This window comes from Cervus elaphus, chromosome 19, assembly GCF_910594005.1.
Source record: "Cervus elaphus chromosome 19, mCerEla1.1, whole genome shotgun sequence".
Lineage (NCBI taxonomy): Eukaryota > Metazoa > Chordata > Mammalia > Artiodactyla > Cervidae > Cervus > Cervus elaphus.
The window spans coordinates 47135022-47155031 of NC_057833.1; the positions used below are offsets into that span (position 1 = coordinate 47135022).

Below are 20010 nucleotides of genomic sequence, written 5' to 3' on the forward strand. Positions count from 1 at the left end.
GGTGATGACTGATCATTTACAAAAGAAGTACAGCTCTTTTTTGTTTTAGTTGTTCTCAGATCTTGGTATAACTAGTTGATACTTGAATGAACCTCTTGGAAATTTGAGTTTTCAAATTGGCAATGGTACTGCAATTGTAGAAAATATATTAGTAAGCAATGCAAGTAAATGGAAATCACTCTCAAATGTTTCAGACTACAGCAACTAAAATAGCATAATACTACCCAAAATAGGCTGAGCGCCGTAAAATTGATGCTTTTGAACTGTGGTGTTGGAGAAGACTCTTGAGAGTCCCTTGGACTGCAAGGAGATCCACCCAGTCCATCCTAAAGGAGATCAGTCCTGGGTGTTCATTGGAAGGACTGATGTTGAAGCTGAAACTCTAGTACTTTGGCCACGTTATGCGAAGAATTGACTCAGTGGAAAAGACCCTGATGCTGGGAGGGATTGGGGGCAGGAGGAGAAGGGGACGACAGAGGATGAGATGGCTGGATGGCATCACCGACTAGATGGACATGAGTTTGAGTAAACTCGGAAGTTGGTGATGGACAGGGAGGCCTGGTGTGCTGCAATTCATGGGGTCTCAAAGAGTCAGACACGACTGAGCGACTGAACTGAACTGAACCCAGAATAATGATTATTGAAACAGATTTTAAAGCAGAAACACACCTTAGTTACATGGTTATAATATTGAGCACCTTAAGAGACCATCACTCTTATCATAACAACCAAAACAATCTGGATAAGTTTATAAAAACTGTAAACTCAGCAAAGAACCGAGGATTCAAAGTGACCTAAGTAAATTGACTTCCAGACAGTAAGTAGCCCTTCATGGAGAACACAGTGGCAGCTCCTCCTTAGAGAGTGGTGGGGGAGAGAGAAGGATTAGACAGATACAGGAAGAAATCAGCCAAAACTTTACCCAACATGTAATGGCCTCAGTGGACTGGTGAAACTGATAAAAATTCTAGGAAGTCACAGAGCAAGTCTGTACCTACCTCCCTTCTCTTTTTCACGGGTCTTCACCAAGAACTTGGCGCTTCTAAACCAAAGGTTTGGAAGCAACAGAGAATTAAGAGAAAATTATTACTGAGTCACACAGAGCATCCCAACGTACAAGGCACCTGCCAATAAAGACGGGACCTTGAGATGAAGATCTGTGAAAACCAACCTCAGCAATTCTGTACTTCGCACTGCTCAGGACCAAGAGTAGGAGGACATCTTTGCAACCCTGAGGCAGACTGCAGTTTCTTGGACAAGATGTATTAAACACTAAGTGTTAAAAAAAAAAAAAAGGTGTATTTAAGAAACCAAGTAGGCAAGCCATACAGTAGGAGAAAAATATGCTCAGTACATATATCACACAAAAAACTCATATCCAGAATATATAAATATCTCCCACAAAGAAGCAATGAAAGATGAGTAAATTTTAAAACAAGCAAAAGACTTAAAACAGATATTTTACAAAACAAGTTGTATAAATAGCCTATAAACACATGGAACGGTACTTAACATTAGGCATCAGGGCAATGCAAAAATACAGTGAATAAGCAGGTTTAGAGGAATTTGGGAACAATGTCCCTTTTCTATATCTTGATTGTGGCAGTGGCTATACAATATATACAGTTGTCAAAACTCTTACCTGTAAACTAAAAAAGATTATTGAATGTAAATTGTACCTAAATAAAAATGTTTTTAAAGCCATAATGAAGTCCTATATCTTATCCAGTTGAATGACTAGAAGGGAAAAAAAATGATGGCAGCAAGCATTGGCAAGAATGTGGGGCAGTTCTTATTCATTACTGGTAGATATGTAAAACTATACAACTGCTGCAAGAACTTCTGACGAAGTCTTAAAGAAATTAAACATACATCTAACCTTATCACCCACATTTTACCTAAGAAATCTTATGTTTACAGAAACACTGTAATAGGAATGTTCATAACAGCTTATTCATAATGACACTCAAGCAACACAGATGACACGAGAAAACATTGTGTTGAGTAAAAATAGAATGCACCACAAAAATACATACTGTATTTTAAGTAACGTAATTATTATAAGATAATTTTATAAGATTATAAGATAACCATGAGCAGGCAACGTAATTTATACTGATAAGTCAGAACGTGGTTGCTGGTAATGGTATTGACTCCCATAAAGAGGCATAATGGAGATTTCTGGTTGGTAGGTGGAAAAGTTATACAGTTGTCAAAAGTCCTTCCAGCTGAACTGTTTAAATTTGTACATTTTATTGCTTATAAGTTTTACTGTAATTCAAACTTTAAAAATGACTTACAGTGTTGTTCATATTAGTGGTAAGGAGTGAATCTTTTAAGAAATAAATGTTGGGCAAACTAGCTAGTTATTGGTGGAATAAAATTAGCTTAGAGCCTCACTTCACACCTTGTGTCAAAATAAATTCTCAGTTGGCTTAAGAGTTAAGTGTGAAAAACTCAAAACAAAAATAGATGTTTTGTAAATTTCCATGTGGAACTGTTTATATGGGTTACTAACACACAGCTAGAATATGTTAGACTGACCAACCAACACAGCCTGCTTCACTCAGGACTTTTCCAGTTTTAGTGCTGAAAGCCCCAGGTCTGGAAACCGCTCTAGTCTCAGTTGTAAAACTGAAAAGTCTCAACAGTCCCAACCACTTGCTTGCCCTAATATTACTATAAGTTATATACAGCTTTCTGTTTGGCAGTACGCATCAGTAATCTTAAAATTTGAATGGTTACTAACTTCTGTAGGGAAATAGCCTAAGAAAAATAGGAAAGACATTAGGATAAAGAGAAAAACATGAGAAAATATACTAAAAACTAAAAAACTATGGGACACTTGTTTAAGTACCTCTTTACATAAAATTTAGCTATTTTCAATCTTCAATTTGCTGTAGGTCACCCCAAGGCCTTATTAAAAAACAAATTCCTGGATTCCATTCGCAAAGTTTCTGATGCAGTATGACTTAGGTAGGATCTGAAAATATGTATATCTAACAAGTTTCCATGAGATACTGATGTTGCTGCTCCTGTGTTATTATGCCCTTGTTATTAATGTTCTTAATGATAACCCACATTACTGAGAAAAGTATAAAGAAGTTATTTGGGAAGTGAGAAAATAAGTAATGATTTCTATAAAATAATTCCCTTTGATATATTTAATGTTGTTGAAGACAGAAGCTTTTGAAATTAGGATTTATTACAGATGTTGAACACTACATTTTCTACTATGATGTAAATGGAGGTATTACTAGTATTTCCAATGATGCCAAGAATAGACGAGAACATAGTTGATATGCACTGAAAATTTAGAATCATGGAAAGTGACCCAAAAGACTTCAACAGAAATGCTGTCCTCCATAAAAGCAATGAGAAAAGTGGCCAGAATTGTTAAAATAAACTTTTTAGAACTCTGGAAATTAACCAAAGACTGACAGCAATTCAGGAAGTATTTCCTCAAGAAGAGCGGGGAAAAAAATGCTGAATTTCCCTGAGAGTGAGGTTTGTGGAGTTTTTATTGAGTTTTATCAGTTTTAATTTCCCTGCCTCCCTATTACCATGTTAGACTTGAAAAATAGCCAAAATTTATGGTGAAAACTGGTGGCCTAAGCCAGTAAAGAAAGCAAAATGGTGGTAAAATCTTAATAGTTTCCTTTCCAAAGAACTGTTATAATTTGACCTGTCTGGTGGTTTTTGGAACACCTTATTTTAAAGGTTCTCTGTATTTGACCTGATTCAAAGCTCCACCAATGCAAAAGCCTTTTCCCCTGGGGTAAGTGTCAAAATAATTACAGGCATATTATGGCTTCCTGAGACATTACATAACATTTGGGGCAGACAGTAGACTAATCGAAAACTTAAAAGGAAAAACTAGGGAGAAACCTCCATGGGGCCTTTGAAAAGCTCTTATCCCTTGGAATCTAGGAGGACACATACATGTCCTGGACTGTGTGCCTGCTCAGGAAAGACCTGAAAAGGCCCTAAACACTCACTTCTGGCTGATTATGGGGCTCTGTGCACAAAGGAAGTGAAGATTAAGGCAGAATTATCAATTATCTGACTGTTTTTTGTTGTTGTTGTTAAAAGTTAAAGCATTTTTGTTTTTAATTTATACAATTAAATTTAATAAATTTAATTAAATTAAATAAATTTATAAATTAAATAGATAAATTTAATTGTTTTTAATTTATACAATTCAGTTATCACAAGAATTGTAAAGAAAAAGAGAATATCAGAATGGAACTGGATAGATGTTTTCATGCTATAGCTAAGAATAAACAGTGTTCCTACATATTATGGTTAATGAGCACATTATCAGTATAACAGTGAATTGTGGTTATTTAAAAATATGTAGACCATAATCTGTGCTTTAGAAATAACTGTATATAGTGTTATAAGCTGAAAAGACTTCAAAAGAATACCAAATATACACCTGTGTATAAGAATTCAGAAAAGGCTGCATTCTGTAAAGTCAATCAGTTGTATTAAAAATGACACAAATTCAAAACAAGATGCATATTATATAAAAAAGGACTTTGTAAGACTTGCTTGCTGCATTAAATCCATAGTTGAATCCACGAAATTTCCTTTTAATTATCATTTAGACAGAAGCATGCAATAGTTTAGGATCTACTTCGAGTCTTCCCCAAATCCACTAAGGCTACATATTCTCTCTTCAGGAGCTAAGCAGGTATTCGGGTAGCTGCTTCCTCCTCTGCATCCACTCGGTTTGCGTTAATTTCTGCAAGTGTTCGGCCAAACCGTGCCCATTCATCATTTCAGGGGACAGCAATCTCTCTCACATCATATATAACAATCTGTCCTTCAGAATCACCCACAGCAATCTCTCTTCCAGAATGGGTTCATCTTTCACGATTAAGAGCAGGATTACCTTCCACAGAAATGCTTGCAGTTGGCACCTCTATGCCATTATTGAGATTCCATAAATCCAGCCTACCCATGCCATCCACACAGGCAAACAGGGCTGGGTGAGTGGGTGACCACATAACATCATAAACATAGTCTGAATTATCTTCAAATGAGTACAAAGACTTGTTATTCTTAGTTGTCCAAAGTTTTACTGTCCAGTCAAATGATGAAGTGACAAAAAGATGTGAGAAGTCCACTGCTCCAACAGCTGAATGACAGTGAATGCCAGTAATTGGTCCTGATGTCCCTCGAACATCTCACTGATTCCAGCTTTGCTGCCATGGCGACATGCTGTGTACACAGAACCTTCCTCACCTCCAACAACAAAGCTGTTGACATCTCCAACAGGGAAGGACATAGATGTCACAGTGACTGCCTTTGACTGTTTATGAACCAATTCCATGCTATCCTGTGGATGGGGAAGCATGTCCAGACTCCATGAACAAATTTTTTCATCAGTAGAGATACTAATCAGATTGTCAGCATTCTGTGTCCCAACGTTTACACAATATACAGGATGTGTGTGTGCTGCAGCTGCAGCGGAGTTCTCTGCCCGGGAGTTCTTTTATTGCTATGGTTATCCCACAGCACAATTTGGCCTGAATATGTACCACCCACAACCAGATTTGGATGAAATTTTGCAAACGTAGCAGACATAACGGCTGACTGGCAGTGAAACACATACTCTGGAGTAGTTATTTTGTATTTCATATTCCATACAAGGGCCACACCGTCAGGCTCATGAGGAGCATCTTCATTGTTGTTATAGGAAGCCACCAGTAATTCTGGATATTGAGATGACCAATCCAAACAACTAACAACCTAATGCTTTGACCAACGTTCATCAAAAAATTGTTGATTTAATGACCGTTTAGCACCTGCTTGAATCTCTCCTCCTTTGTCTTCCAAATCTCTTCCACTGTAGTCAAAGAAGATATTAATCTGCTCTGAAAGAGCTCTTTCTACAATTCTTGTGGAATGGTCAAAGAAACTTAAAAATTCCTCAGAGTACAAGATTTGCTGCTTTTCTTCTTCAGTCAGCTCATGAGGAGGAGCTTTACTATCACTTTCTTCATCTTTCTTGAAAGTTTTCTCTTCCTCAGGTTCAATAGGTGGTTTAGGAGTCACCACATCATCTTTTCTTCTTCATCTTCTTTGGGTTGAGCCATAACTGGAGTCTGAGTTTCCTTTGTGTATGTTACAGTTTCATGAGGAGGAAAGTCAACTTGTGTAATTTTAGCCATTCCAAGTTTAATAGGTCCTCATCTAGATCCCACTGCGCCATCTCCAGAGTCCTGGCTCCCAGGTTTGCTTGGTGTGCTCACAGATTTGGAGGGTGGAGACATAGGAAGAGGGACAGTGGGGGATTCTGCAGTTAGACCCATGCTTTGAAGCAATGCTTCAGCTTCAGCTTCTTTTTTTTTTTCCAAGATCTGATTCTTCTTGCACAGGAACAACTGCTTCCTTCTTCTGATCAGTTTCCTTTTTCTTTCTTTCTTCTTCTTTCCTCTTTTCCTCTCTGATTTGAGCCAACTGCTGCTTCTTATGTTCCAACTCTGCCTTTAATTCACTTTTGTAAGACGTGTTTGCAACCTGGATAGAGCAGTAGCCGAGAGATGAGACAAAGACTCCACCCAAGGACTCGAAGTGTTTCCCCCTTTGCCGAAACTGGAAGACTAAGCCTGATAGCCTGGGGCTGGCTAAGCAAACCACCTAACTGATTGTTGAAGGCATTACCCAATATGTACACAGAGGCCTTCAGCAAAGGGTCTGGCATTTAAGGAAGTCTGTGTCCAATCATTAACTAACCACTCTGCTAATCAGACAGAGACATCAGTGGCACCTTTAACAAAATATAAACCTTACAGAATTTAGAAAAGTCCCCAAATGACTACCATAACAAACAGCAGTAATAACAAGTCCTGGATAGGGAATCTGATTTCCAAAATTGCTGTTTATTTTTTTAAATGTCCAGTTTTCAACAAAACAAGAAAACATGTGGGGGAAAAACAGTCAGTAGAAACTGTCCCTAAGGAAGCCCAAAATTAGACTACTAGATAAAGATTTTTAAAAGAGATATTTTAAATATGTTTGAAGAACTAAAGGAAACTATATCTACAGAATGAAGGGAAAATATAGGAACAATATCTCACCAAGTAGAATATGTCAATAAAGAGATTACTTTAATAAAAAAGAAACAAATTTTGGTGTAGAAAAGTACAGTAACTGAAATCAGGAAAAAAAAGTCCTCTTTGTCAAGCTCAACAGCAGATTTGACCTGGCAAAAGAAAGAATCCACAGACTTTGAAGATACGTCTATTAAGATACCTGGGCTAAAGAACAGAAAGAAAAAAGAATTAAGAAAAATTAACAGAGCCTCAAAGACTTGTGGGGATGCCATCAAATGTACCAGTATATGCAAAATAAAGTCAGGATGACAGGAGAGAAAGGGACAGAAAGGATATTTGAATAAATAAATAGCAAAAATCTTCCCATATTTAATGAAAGCATTGTGCACATCTAGGAAGCTCAGTGAACTACAAGTAGAATAAACTTGAAGAGATCCATACCACAGATATGTTAATATCATAATCAAATATCAAAAGACAAAGAACCCTGTAAGCAAAGAGAAAAGACTTACTATATACAGGGACTCCTCAGTAAGATTAACAGCTAATTTCTTGTCAAAAACCATGGAGGCCAGAAAGCACTTCTGAAAGAAAAAAGCCATTGTCCAAGGATTTTATACCCAATCAAACTATCCTTCAGAAATGGAGAATAAATCCCAGTGCTAGGTAAACAAAACCTAAGGGAAGCTAATCTCCCTAAGTTCTATTATAGGCAGTAAACCCAAGAAATACTAAAGAGAATCCTTCAGACTAAAAAGAGACATTAGAGAGTAACCCAAATCCATGTGAATAAATAAAGAATACTGTTAAAAGTACATAGGTAAATATAAAACAACATAAGTGTATTTTTTGTTTGTAGTGCTTTCCTCCTGTATAATTTAAACAATGATTAAATAAAGCAATAATTTTAGGTTTCTGTTGACGGGCACACATTGTTTAAAAATGTAACTTATATGACAAGGGTATCACAAGAGATATATTAGAGCAGAGTTTTTATTTACTATTGAAACTAAGTTGGTATTAATCCAAAGTAAATGGTTATACAATGTTAATTACAATCTATGAAAACCACTAAGAAAATAACTCATATTTTTATATATATGATTTTTAAAGGATATTAGAATAGTACACTGGAAAATATCTATTTCACAAAGATGTTAGTAATAGAGAAATAGACAAGCAAAAAAAGGCATAAGGTGTGAAGAAAACAAATAGTAAAATGGATGACATAAATCTTTTCTGTTCAATAATGCATTGAAGGTAAATGCGTTAAATACTCCAATTAAAAGACAGATATTAACAGGATAGATGAAAAAAGAATCAACTATATACTTTCCACAGAAGACACACTTTAGATTCAATCTTTGTTGAAAATAAAATGTTGGGAAAGATATGCTATGCAAACAGTAACCAAGAAACACACTGAGTGACTATACAAATATCAGACAAAGTAGACTTTAATACAAAAATTGTTATTAAAAATCAAAGGACATTTTATATTTATCATATAGATTAAACATGATATATAGTTGTATATGGGCTTCCAGGTGGCACTAGTGGTAAAGAATCCACCTGCCAGTAGGAAATGCAAGAGACTTGGGTTCAATCCCTGGGTCTAGAAGATCGCTTGGTGGAGGGCACAGCAACCTACTCCAGTATTCTTGCCTAGAGAATCCCATGGACAGAGGAGCCTGGTGGGCTACAGTCTGTAGGATTGCAAAGAATCAGACATGACTGTGTAATTGCTGATACATTTCTAGAAAGAAGTAAACCATTGAAATTTTGATTCAAGAAGAAATAGAAACTATAACTATAGATCTTTAACAGTTAAGGGTTGAACTGATAATCATAACCTCCCACAAAGGAAAAAGCCCATTGCCAGATGGCCTCACTAGTGCAATCTATGAAATGTTTTAAGAATTATTGACACTAGTCATTCACAGACTCTTCCCAAAAAAGGTAATGGGTGTGAAGGACCCTTCCCAACTCATTGTACAAGGTCAATTCATTCTTGTATCAAACCAAAGATATCACAAGAAGAAAAAATTCAATATCCCTTATGAATTTATATGTAAAAATCCTCAACAAAATAGCCACATGGATTCAATAGTATAAGAAAGGATTGTACACAAGCATTAAAAAAGAATTATATACTATAACCAAGTGGAATTTATCCAAGGATTGTATAGCTGGTTCAACATAGGAATGCCGAACAAAGGAAGACATCATGTTAACAGGGCTAAGGATATAAACTATCTCATGACTATCTCAACAGAATAATCTCTTGTCAGAAACCACCACCTTTACATCATAAAAACACCAAACAAATTAGGAATAGTACAAAACTTTCCTCAACCTGATAAAGTGTGTCTATGAAAAACTGATAGCCTTTGTATTAATAACACTAAATGCTGAAACACTGAAAGCTTTCCCTCTAAGATCAGGAACAAGGGTGTCCACTCTTGCCACTTTTATTCAACCTTGTACTGGAGCTTCTATAATGGGCAGTTAGGAAGAAGAAAAATATATGTTATTTGCAGACTCTATGATCTTATATACAGTAGATCTTATGAGATCCAAAAAATCAAAAATAATAAACAAACTCAGCACATTTGCAGGACAGAGAGTCACTATACAAGAAACAGCTGTGTTTCTGTATACCAGCACTGAACAACCTGAAAGTGAAATTAAGAAAACAGTTCTATTTACAGTAGTATCAAAAAGAATAAAATTAACTATAGATAAAATATGGAATATCCATACATGGAGTATATGATTCAGCTATAATAAGCAATGATGTACTAAATCAAGGATGAGCTGTGGAAACAAGCTAAGTAAAGAAGCCAAACAAAAATAGCCACATATTATTTCTTTTATTTTAAATGTACAGAACAGACAAATTCTTAGAAAGTAGAGTAGGGGTTGCCAGGGTCTAAGAGGAGAGGGAAGAGGGGAAAGAATGCTAATAGGTAGTGGGGTTTGAGGGAGCTGATGAAAATGTTTTGGATCTAAAGCATGGTAATGATTGTAATACTTGTGAATGTGCTGAAAACCACAAAAACACTAAACTTGAAAAATGTCGATTTTATATAAATTATATCTCCATATTTTTAAGTGGTGGGTTTTTTTTCTTTTAATGACCTTAAGTCTGTTTACACTGTGTGTGCTTCTCAGTACCAAGATTTCTTCTAAAATGTCCTTGATAATGTTTTACATTAAAATGTTTGGCATTATTTAGGAACATTTGAAATTTGTAGTCTTGTTAACAAATTATTCTGTTTTGAATCTATATTGGTTGTCTTCAGATTTTTTCTGTAGCCAAAGGCTTTGATGCTAGGAAATAATTATAATTAAAAACTATAATATTTTCTACAACAGTCTTTGAAAGTTTGTCTACCTTTTATATTTCTTCTCTAATTTTTTCTGCTAGAATTAGGATTTTATGTTCAATGTAAAGCTATTTATACATTGTGTTGAGTTTTTTATGGCCTTTAGCTAGAGATATTCTCTAATAAAACCATGATACGTTACATTCATTTAGATTAAGGTTTTCGCGTCTTGATTTTCATTCGAAAGGTGTATGCACTTGTTAACTAGTTACATAGTGATATCCTTTATAGATAATATAAAACATCAGGTCTTCACTGTTTTAAATGTTCTTTAAATGTCCCAGAAATTTCTGGGCTATAGTCAAATTTTACAAAATTGGTGTGTAACTTTTAACAAGTTTTGGAAGAGATTTTGAGGAAACAAGCTTTCATATAAAAATTGCATGATAGTTTCTCTTCCTTCCCAAAAGTATTCATTAAAGGTCCCAAACATTGCTGTATTATATTCATTGATAGTTCTTAGGGGGGAAGGCCAACTTAAATATTTAAATTAGTTACATTTAAGTCTAATGCTCACATCAATGTCCTGTTAAGTTTTTCTTGTAGTGTAAAAGTTTCAAGTGCTCGGGCCTGGTGCACTGGGAAGACCCAGAGGAGTCGGGTGAAGAGGGAGGTGGGAGGGGGGATCGGGATGGGGAATAAGTGTAAATCTATGGCTGATTCATATCAATGTATGACAAAACCCACTGAAATGTTGTGAAGTAATTAGCCTCCAACTAATAAAAAAATTAAAAAAAAAAAAAAAAAGTTTCAGTCACTAAAGGTAGAGTACTGTGCAGTGTACTAGGTACTGGCAGCCTTTCAGAAAGAAGAATTTAATTGCCTATTCTTCTAGAGTGGGATTGATCACCTCACCCAAGGAAGGTCCCCATATTAAAAAAGAAAAGAATGTCTTTTTGCTCATTTAGTAACATTATTGTATTTAATGTCAGTCTGTGAGATCTGAGCTCTTTTAATACTTGAAGTTCTTGCTTTCCAGTTACTCTTAAAGAATAGAAGGTTTAGTTTAGGAAAGGAAGGAAGAGAACTGAAATTGAGATTAATAATAGTGAAAATATGGCAGAAATGTACAAAATGATGACACTTTTGATTTTTCAGGTTGCCAAATTAAGGAACATTTCTCAAGAGATTGATAGACAGCCTTCTAGAAACCTAGGGGGAAATGTTTTGGTTTTGTTCACTTGACAGTGAACATAGTATTTTTAGTGAATAAAATTGTTTTGAATGATAGTAGTCTTGTTTTGCTGTGCAATTTATTTTTAGTAAATCAAAACAAGAAAATATTTAGTCATAAAATAATTTTTTTAATCTATGCCTTCTTAACAAACAGGCTATTATGATTTCTGATTAGTGTGATGGTTTTCTTTTGAATTTAATATTTGATTTGATTTACAGGTAAACAGTGTTGACCTCAGAACTGCCAGCCATGAGCAGGCAGCAGCTGCTTTAAAAAATGCTGGCCAGGCTGTCACAATTGTTGCACAGTACCGACCTGAAGGTAATAAATTCTTGTTGTCTGTTTTTATTTTTTATTTCAGTTTTTAGAAGTCCTCCTCTTAATGTTTAACTTCCAAAGCTTAGCTTTCTTTTTGTGTTTTTGTCTGATTCATTAATCTGTTACTTTTTCGTTGCTGTTACTGTTTAGTCACTAAGTCATGTCCAACTCTTGCAGCCCCATGGACTGTAGCCTGCAAGGTCTTCTGTCCATGGGATTTCCTAAGCAAGAAAACTGGAGTCGGTTGCCATTTCTTTCTCAAGGGGATCGTCCCGACCCAGGGATTGAACCCACATCTCCTGCATTGACAGGAGGATTCTTTTCCACTGAGTCACCAGGGAAACCCTGTTATTTGTTTACTTAGAATCTGATTCACCATCCAGATCAACGTGCTTTTGAATAGACCATAGGAACTTGTATCTGCCAACTCTTTGAATATCTCATCATTATTTGGATTAATTTTTAAATGTTTATTTTTTTAAATCTGTCATCTAACCAAACACATACTTTTAAAGATACTTTTTGCTAACTTAGTGGTTGAAAAGCAAAGATAGTCTATTAAGTTATCTCAATTTTTTCTGACTTTTGAATTAGATTATATTTATTAATATCAGGGTTAAGATACTCTAGTAGCTTTTATTGTTACTTTAAAAAAAAGAATACAAATTTGGAATATGATATGTTTCTAAATAGTGAAGTCTTATGGATATAACCTTGCCAGGTTCCTGCTGGGAGATGATAATGGAAAATTTGAGGTCATGTTAAACATACATAAGACTCTAGTGTACATCAACATAACCGTTTCAGTGAAACCTCAGTGGAATTTAAAAAGCTTAAACACCCAAAAGAAAACATAGCATACTAGTTAATGTTCATAAACAAGGTGAAGAAGGAAAAAATGATGTGACTAAAGGAGCCAGGCAAAACATTCTATAATTTGGCAACATTAGTTTAGTTACATTTATTATTCTTTTCTTAGAGCAGAATTTATTTCTATAACACAACCCCAATATGTGTGTTATGTGATCAAAGTAGTATATTCGGCATTGCTTGCTATTTCATAGTATAATATTTATTATAAACCATAACATTCTAGGTTCGTAACTGAACAAAAATAAATTCATTTATGTAAGAGGTAAGTTCCAAATAAATCACATTAATCAAACAAATTAAAGAATAATAGATGAACTCAGAATGCCAACTTATTAATTTTTGTGAGAAACAAAAGCTGCCACTGGTACTTACCCATGCTTTTATCTTCTGGCCAACACGTTCTTGCCAATAGGTGTATTATGTGGAAACCAAATACAAAAGCAACAAGGAAAATAAAACGTAAACATACTTCTATCCATACAGCTTCACCTAGCATTAAGCAAAACTAAGAAGACAGGTATAATATCTGGGCAACAAAATACAGGTAAAGGCTGTTTAAGCAGGTTAAGATCTGGCAAAAGCTACATGGATAGAAGAGAAGGGTAAAAAAAAACATGAATGTTGAGAATGCTCAGTGGTAACCAAACTTAAATTGAACTTCCTAAAGGTGAGAGGCTATAAACGCCTTGTTTATAGCAGGGCACATGAAAATTGGAGTAGCAAGCTAGCAAAAGCCATCCTTGATGTGGTTTTGTTTAGAGAACTTGAGGGACCCATATTTGGTCAAAACCATCTGTCTTGCTAGTATCAGATAAGTTGACAATTTTTTGGTTTTAAAGGATTTAAAAATATGCTTTCAACTCTACCCTGCACTCCAAACTTTCTGGTACAGCCAACTCATTTAGTAATAAGCAGTTTAACAGGAACTGGCCTGGCATTCATACAGAGATATTAATAAGAAGAGGTGGAAACAAACAACAAAGCTTATAAGCAAGAGGAAAAGATGGCTTAACAACCAGAAGAAATTGATTTTGAGCTAGCATAACCCAGGAAAGAAGAAGAAAGCAAACCGTTTTCTTAAGTTGAAACACAAAGAGACATTATAGAAAATTCAATATGGGACATAAAGAATACAGTAGGAAAAGTAAACAAAATGAAACAAAAGCAAAGAGAAGTTTTAAAGGTCAGAGAGAAAAACAGGTTGTTTTATATATATATATATATATATATATATATATATATGAGAAGTCGCTCAGTTGTGTCCAACTCTTTGACACCCCATGGACTGTATGGTCCATGGAATTCTCCAGGCCAGAATACTAGAGTAGGTAGCCTTTCCCTTCTCTAGGGGATCTTCCCAACCCAGGGATGCTGTGTTACATTATAGCATATAATAATTAGACTTTCTGGAAAAAATAATTTTTTTTAAAAGAAGGGAATAAATGCTTGAACTTATAATTCACTCAAGAAAACTTTCCTCAATTAAAAGGAAGTGATTCTTTATATTGAAAATACACAGCATGATAGAAAACTCAGAATGGTCAAAATCCAGATATATTCTAGTTAATGTTTATGAAGAATCTTCTGAAACCCGGTTAAAAATATTACCTTATTAATAAGGAGATAAAAATTGATAAGAGAACTGCTTTGATGCTTGGTGAGCGTAGATCAGGACAGGGATCTTTCATTTATCAGCGGTGTGTTTAGTGACTCTTGCCTAAGCCTGAAATGTGCCTCTGTACCCACTGGGCATCCCTGCCACCCATGGCTGGCAGAGGTGGGCTTCCCTTGTCCTAGGATAGGTATTTTGTGGGCCTAGGAATCTCCTTTTCAGATTATCTTTTTCTGTGCTTGTACTCTGGTTTTGTTGTTCTTTTTTGTGATTTTTATGCTTTTCTTCTGTGTGAATCTTTCTGATTGACACTTTTTCTTTAGTTATATTCAAAACTTTCAACTTTTCTAATCTTGATGGAGCCATTTTTGTATCAAGGAGAATTTGCATCCAACATTGCTTATTCAAGTAACTACTACTTAGCAGACATCTTCTGTTTTAAGGTTAGACTCTTAAGTTACTTGTTCTTGTGTATATATCTTTTTTCCCCAAATATCTCCTAAACACCAGACATTACTTATTTGATTTCTCCAGATGTATTTCTCCCTAATGTTTGAAACTGAGCATGTCTGAAACATTTCTTTTACTCCTTCAGGAAATGGCATTTCCATTGATGCTTAAGTCAGAAGACTAGGACTCAGCCTTGACCTCCCTTCCCTTTTCTCACCCTCTATTTCTCGGCCACTAACCTGACCAAACCCACTGTCATATCTTACCTGAACTTTTCTCATAGCCTCCAGCAAGTCTCCTTACTTCTTTCTTGTACTTTCTCCAGGCCATCAGCCAAAATCATCTTTTAAAATAAAAAGATTGGATTGTATCATTTCCCATTTAAAACACTTCCAGTTATGCTCTGAATAAAATCCTAATAGAGCCTGCAAGGCCATGTGTGATTGAGCACAGTATAACATGTTTGGCTTTACTGTGCTCCCTCTACTCATTTTTTTGCTCCTTAAGCTCTAACCATATAGTCCTTCTTTCAGACCCTTGATTACAGCAGGTATTTTCCTAATTCTCTGTTCATTCTGTTAGAATATTTTTCCCCCTGTTATTTATATGATTGGCTCCCTCTTATGATTCCATTTCTTTTAGCACTGTTGATATTTTTCGTTATAACACTTAACACAGTTTATATGTTTATTTAGGTGCCTCTTTGTTTTTATTTATTTAAGCCTTGCTCTGGAGCTTTATGAAACACATAGCTATATCCCTACATACAGATGATGATATAGACTCAATAAAAGCTAGCAATAGCTAGGATTCAGTCCCAGGTCTGTTGCCTTAAAAAATGTAAGTACTTTTCACTAGGAATATTTTGATAAGTGTTTAGCCTGGCAGTATTGACTTATACTGTATTTTTTTTTTTTACCACAGCTGTGGTGTCATTGCCTAATAAACACAACATAAGTACCGATAGAGCACAGAAAACAAACTACCTTAGAAATTCAAGAGGAGGTAAATCATATTGCATGCTATAAAGGGAAAAATGCCATAGAGTAGGATTGGAACTTAACTGGAAGCCTAATGAATGGGCAGGCTTTCAATGGGCCGAGAGAAAAAATGACATTCTATAAAGAATGACAGAAGACCAAGGATAATAGAATTAAAATTTAAAAGTGTGTTTTGGGTACTTTGAAAACTTACCTGTCCTCTTTTCTTTATTGCTACTTACCTTATGTTTGTTTATTAGGCAGTGACACAGTGGCTTTATGTTTTAATATTATTTAATTATGTAGTTTTAATAAATGTATTTTTGTCATACAGCACTTAAAAAGAAAAAAAAAAAACATATTCCACATCATCAGTGTGTAACTGCTGTGAGAGCCAAGGATATAAATTGAAGATAAGAGTCAGATTTTCTTTCTCAGTGAGGGGACTATTTTCCAAAGTACAAATGGAATTGCCTGATACTCTGATAATCAGTCATCTCCTTACAGTTAGTATCTTCACTTTAATAATGACAGACCCCTTTGGATTCTCTGCTTCATTGATAATCTGACATATATACATATGTGCAAAGAGGTAAGCTTCTTTGGTAAGAGCAAGTTTTTATCTTTCAGGATCTATAGCTTGCCTATTAGTCATCCATGAAATACTGTTAACAAGTTTTTCAGCCGATATACTTTAAACTTTTATGACATAGGCTCTAAGTATGAAAACCTCTACAAAACATTTAGAAGGACTTCATCTACCTCCCCTCAGTTTTGCTAACTCCAAAAATAAGCAACAATATATTTTTTAGAACTTTACTACTAGTCATTTTGGGGAATTACAATCAGAAATCAAACACAGGCACTGGAATTACTATTCTGATGTTTTAATGCATATCCAGAATATAGAAAATTTTGACAAATAAGTTGGGTATATAGACTGTAATAGAAAAAAATATATGCCAGACATCTAACCATATTTATTACCTCTTTTAATTCCCATAAAGCCCTTAAAGTGGGCACTTTTAGTGCTATTTTCATTACAGTTTAATGAAATAAGGCACAGGAACGTTAAGCAACTTGCCAGTTACACAGCTGTTACATGGTTAAAATTTATTGCTAGCCCTTTGTAGAGGAGAAGAAACTTTTCCTCTGCCCTTTTAGTTTCAGGGGCTGGGATCTATGAATTAAATTGACAGAAGACACATTAACAGAAGAAAAGTTTTTATTTTGTATGCGTACAGGGAGCCAACAAGTATGAGAAGTAGCCAGGTCATTAAATTGTCATTGTTGTTCAAGCGTTCAGTTGTGTCCAATTCTTTGCGACACCATGGACTGCAGCACCCCAGGCTCCTCTGTCCTCCACTATCTCCTAGAGTTTGCTCAAGTTCATGTTCATTCAGTCAGCGATGCTATCTAACCATCTAATTATTTGCCAACCCCTTCTTTTGCCTTCAGTTTTTCCTAGATCAGGGTCTTTTCCAATGAGTCAACTCTTCACATCAGGTGGCCCAAGTATTGGAACTTCAGCTTCAGCATCAGTCCTTCCAGTGAATATTCAGGGATGATTTCCTTTAGGATTGACTGGTTTGATCTCCTTCCAGTCAAAGGGACTCTCAAGAGTTTTCTCCAGCACCACTATTAAATGGTTAAAGTTAAAGGCTTACCTGCCTAACAGAGTTTGGAAAGGGGAGTGGAGAGAAAAGTCTTATAATGGAAAAACAAAATAGTTTTCTTAAGGAAAGAAAAGAACATTTTTAGGAGAAAGTTTGTGACAATATTTGTCTCTACAGTAAGAGTAGTCTTTCCATCTTCTTCAAGGCCGTAAAGCTCCCCAAGAAAGGAGAGTTATTATACAATAGCCTCGTTTCCCAGAAATTGCTACTTCTAGTCAGATAAGGAAAGCTTTAAGAAGGCTTTTTTCTATGTTTGTTGGACCTCAAATGCCCTCAGTTTAAAATAATCTCTGTGACAGCTCTGGGGTTCCAAATGATCTCCATACGTTGAATACCTCTCGAGCACATAGTAAAGCTACTTCCCTTCACAAAAAGTTCTAAACTCAAAATATTTTATCTCACTGTTAACTCATTGTATACTGTAACTTTCAGACTTTATTTTTTGTTTCAGAAATAATTATATTGCAATGATATGATAAAGGAAAAAGAGCAAAAGGAAAGAATTAAACATATATTAAATGTATTTTCTTTCCCAGTGGATAAATCTTAAATTTGTGAGGTATTTTATTTTGTTTTGTTTAGGAGAAAAAAACATTTTCGAGACTGGTGTTGCTATCCCTAATCTTCAAGTGACTAAAGCCTAGAAAAGCTTAGAGGTTTGGCCAGAGCCACTTTTCTCAGTTTCAAAGGTTTAATTTAAATCTGAGTTACAGGGATGGAGTTTTGTGCATCTTCTTATCTTATTTTCATAAATACTTTTGGTAGCAACCAGAAAGTTTGGAGACTGAATAGAGAGGTTGTATTGGATTAGTAGCATTTCTTTGCAAGCACTTGTCATTTCTTAAAGTGATGTTCTGTAGCAGGCTCCTAATTAATTTTTTCACTAACTTACTTTCCTTCCTATACCTTTCTAACTCTTTCCTAACTACTTAAAACAACCAGCCTGACTTCTGACTCAGAAACTTTGACTTTTTGTTTCTAGACCAGTCTTAGTATCCATTCTCTGACAGTTGTTGCTCTCAGATGTTAACTCTTATGTTTAATTAATATATTTCATTATAGAGTATGAATAAGTTTTATTCTTCACAGATGGGATTGCAAGCTTCAAAGAAATTAGAGGAGATAAAATTTCTCCCCACTCTCTTCCCACTGGCTTTCTTCTACCTTTTCACTTCTAGTATGGAGATACAAACTAAGATTAGAAGTTGAAAAGGGAAACAAAATGCAGGAAGTTGGCTATTAAATATTGTCTCTCCTCTTGCAGTCATACACATACTATTTAACTTGTAGCCAATAGTTCAGAGATTCCCTAACATACTTCATGATAGGGAATATAGTTTGATTCAGAAATTTCTGAAATGCTTAGTGGAGATTATCTCTTTAACATTTTACTTCTCTCCAGTGGTAGCTTTCCTGAAATGAGTTGTGGTGTAATTTTTAGAAGAGGGATACAAATCACTTAACAAGAAAAAAGAAATGAGACTCTTCTTCCAAAATAAAAGAAAAGATAACAGAGGATGAGTATAAGGTGAAAATTCTTAGAGCTGAAAGTATGAGTTAATTGAAACAAAAAGAAAAGATAGGAATCTTAGCTAGGTAAATAAAATGGGAGGTTTAAAGGAAAACTAACTTTGAGGAAAGTATTAAAGTACGTTCGAAACAGGCAGATGGTTATGAGGAATTGTTAATAGTAAGTAACGACCATAAATATGAAAATCTGAACAGAGTGAACAAAATCAGTAAGGCACAAGTTTAAGATATTGTCAGGAATTTACCTTAGATCTCTAATATCTTAAATGTTGAATATCTGAGCTTTAGTTACTTTGTAGTAACTTAGATCTCAGCAAAGAACATTTTCTGCCTCACTGTAAGAGGTAATGTGATCTTTTTACAGAAAGTTTTTAAATTTCTAAAATGTAGAATACTAGGATTTTGGATGATTCAGTTTGCAAAATGGCTGAAAACAACTAATAGTGCTGCATGAAGTATAATGAACATCTAATTAAAAGCATCGGAGCAACTTCCCTGGCAGTCTAGTGACCAAGACTCCACACTGCCAATGCAGGGGCCAGGGTTCGATCCCTGTTCAGGAAACTAGGTCCACATAGAGCAACTAAGAGTTCACAGGCTGTAACAAATACCGAAGATCTCATGTGCTTTAACTAAGATCTGGTGTGGCCAAATAAAAAATATTTTTTTAAAAGCATCAGATCACTGCTAAGACAGTAAGGAATTATCAAACAAAAAGTGAAGGGAAACTGGGAACTCAGAGAGCTAAAGAATCACAGAAGTCACTGTTGAAAAAGTTCAGTGATGTACTGTCTTACAGGAGTCGGTTGTTAAACTTTCAGGAATTTTGCAAACTAGTTGTTAAACATGATGATTATTGAAAATTACACAAATGTACAGATAAATTATATTTAAAAGATTATAATGTTAAAGGTTATGAAACTTTAAAATAAAAGTGATAA

General features: G+C 35.1%; 1 protein-coding gene and 1 pseudogene across 13 annotated transcripts in view; one reads left to right on the forward strand and one right to left on the reverse strand.

Annotated features, from left to right (window-relative positions):
• DLG1 (discs large MAGUK scaffold protein 1) overlaps positions 1-20010 on the forward strand; it is a 261867-nt gene that overhangs the window by 188727 nt on the left and 53130 nt on the right. For all 12 annotated transcript variants that reach the window (XM_043874579.1, XM_043874576.1, XM_043874577.1 and 9 more), the window contains one exon: positions 11849-11951. In XM_043874579.1, the coding sequence (XP_043730514.1) occupies positions 11849-11951 (103 nt within the window). The remainder of the gene's footprint in view (positions 1-11848; positions 11952-20010) is intronic.
• LOC122675826 lies at positions 4203-7666 on the reverse strand (annotated as a pseudogene). Its single transcript, XR_006335355.1, has 2 exons — positions 7577-7666; positions 4203-6528 (listed from the first exon to the last, which is right to left on the reverse strand). The product of XR_006335355.1 is annotated as a cytoplasmic dynein 1 intermediate chain 2-like (transcript).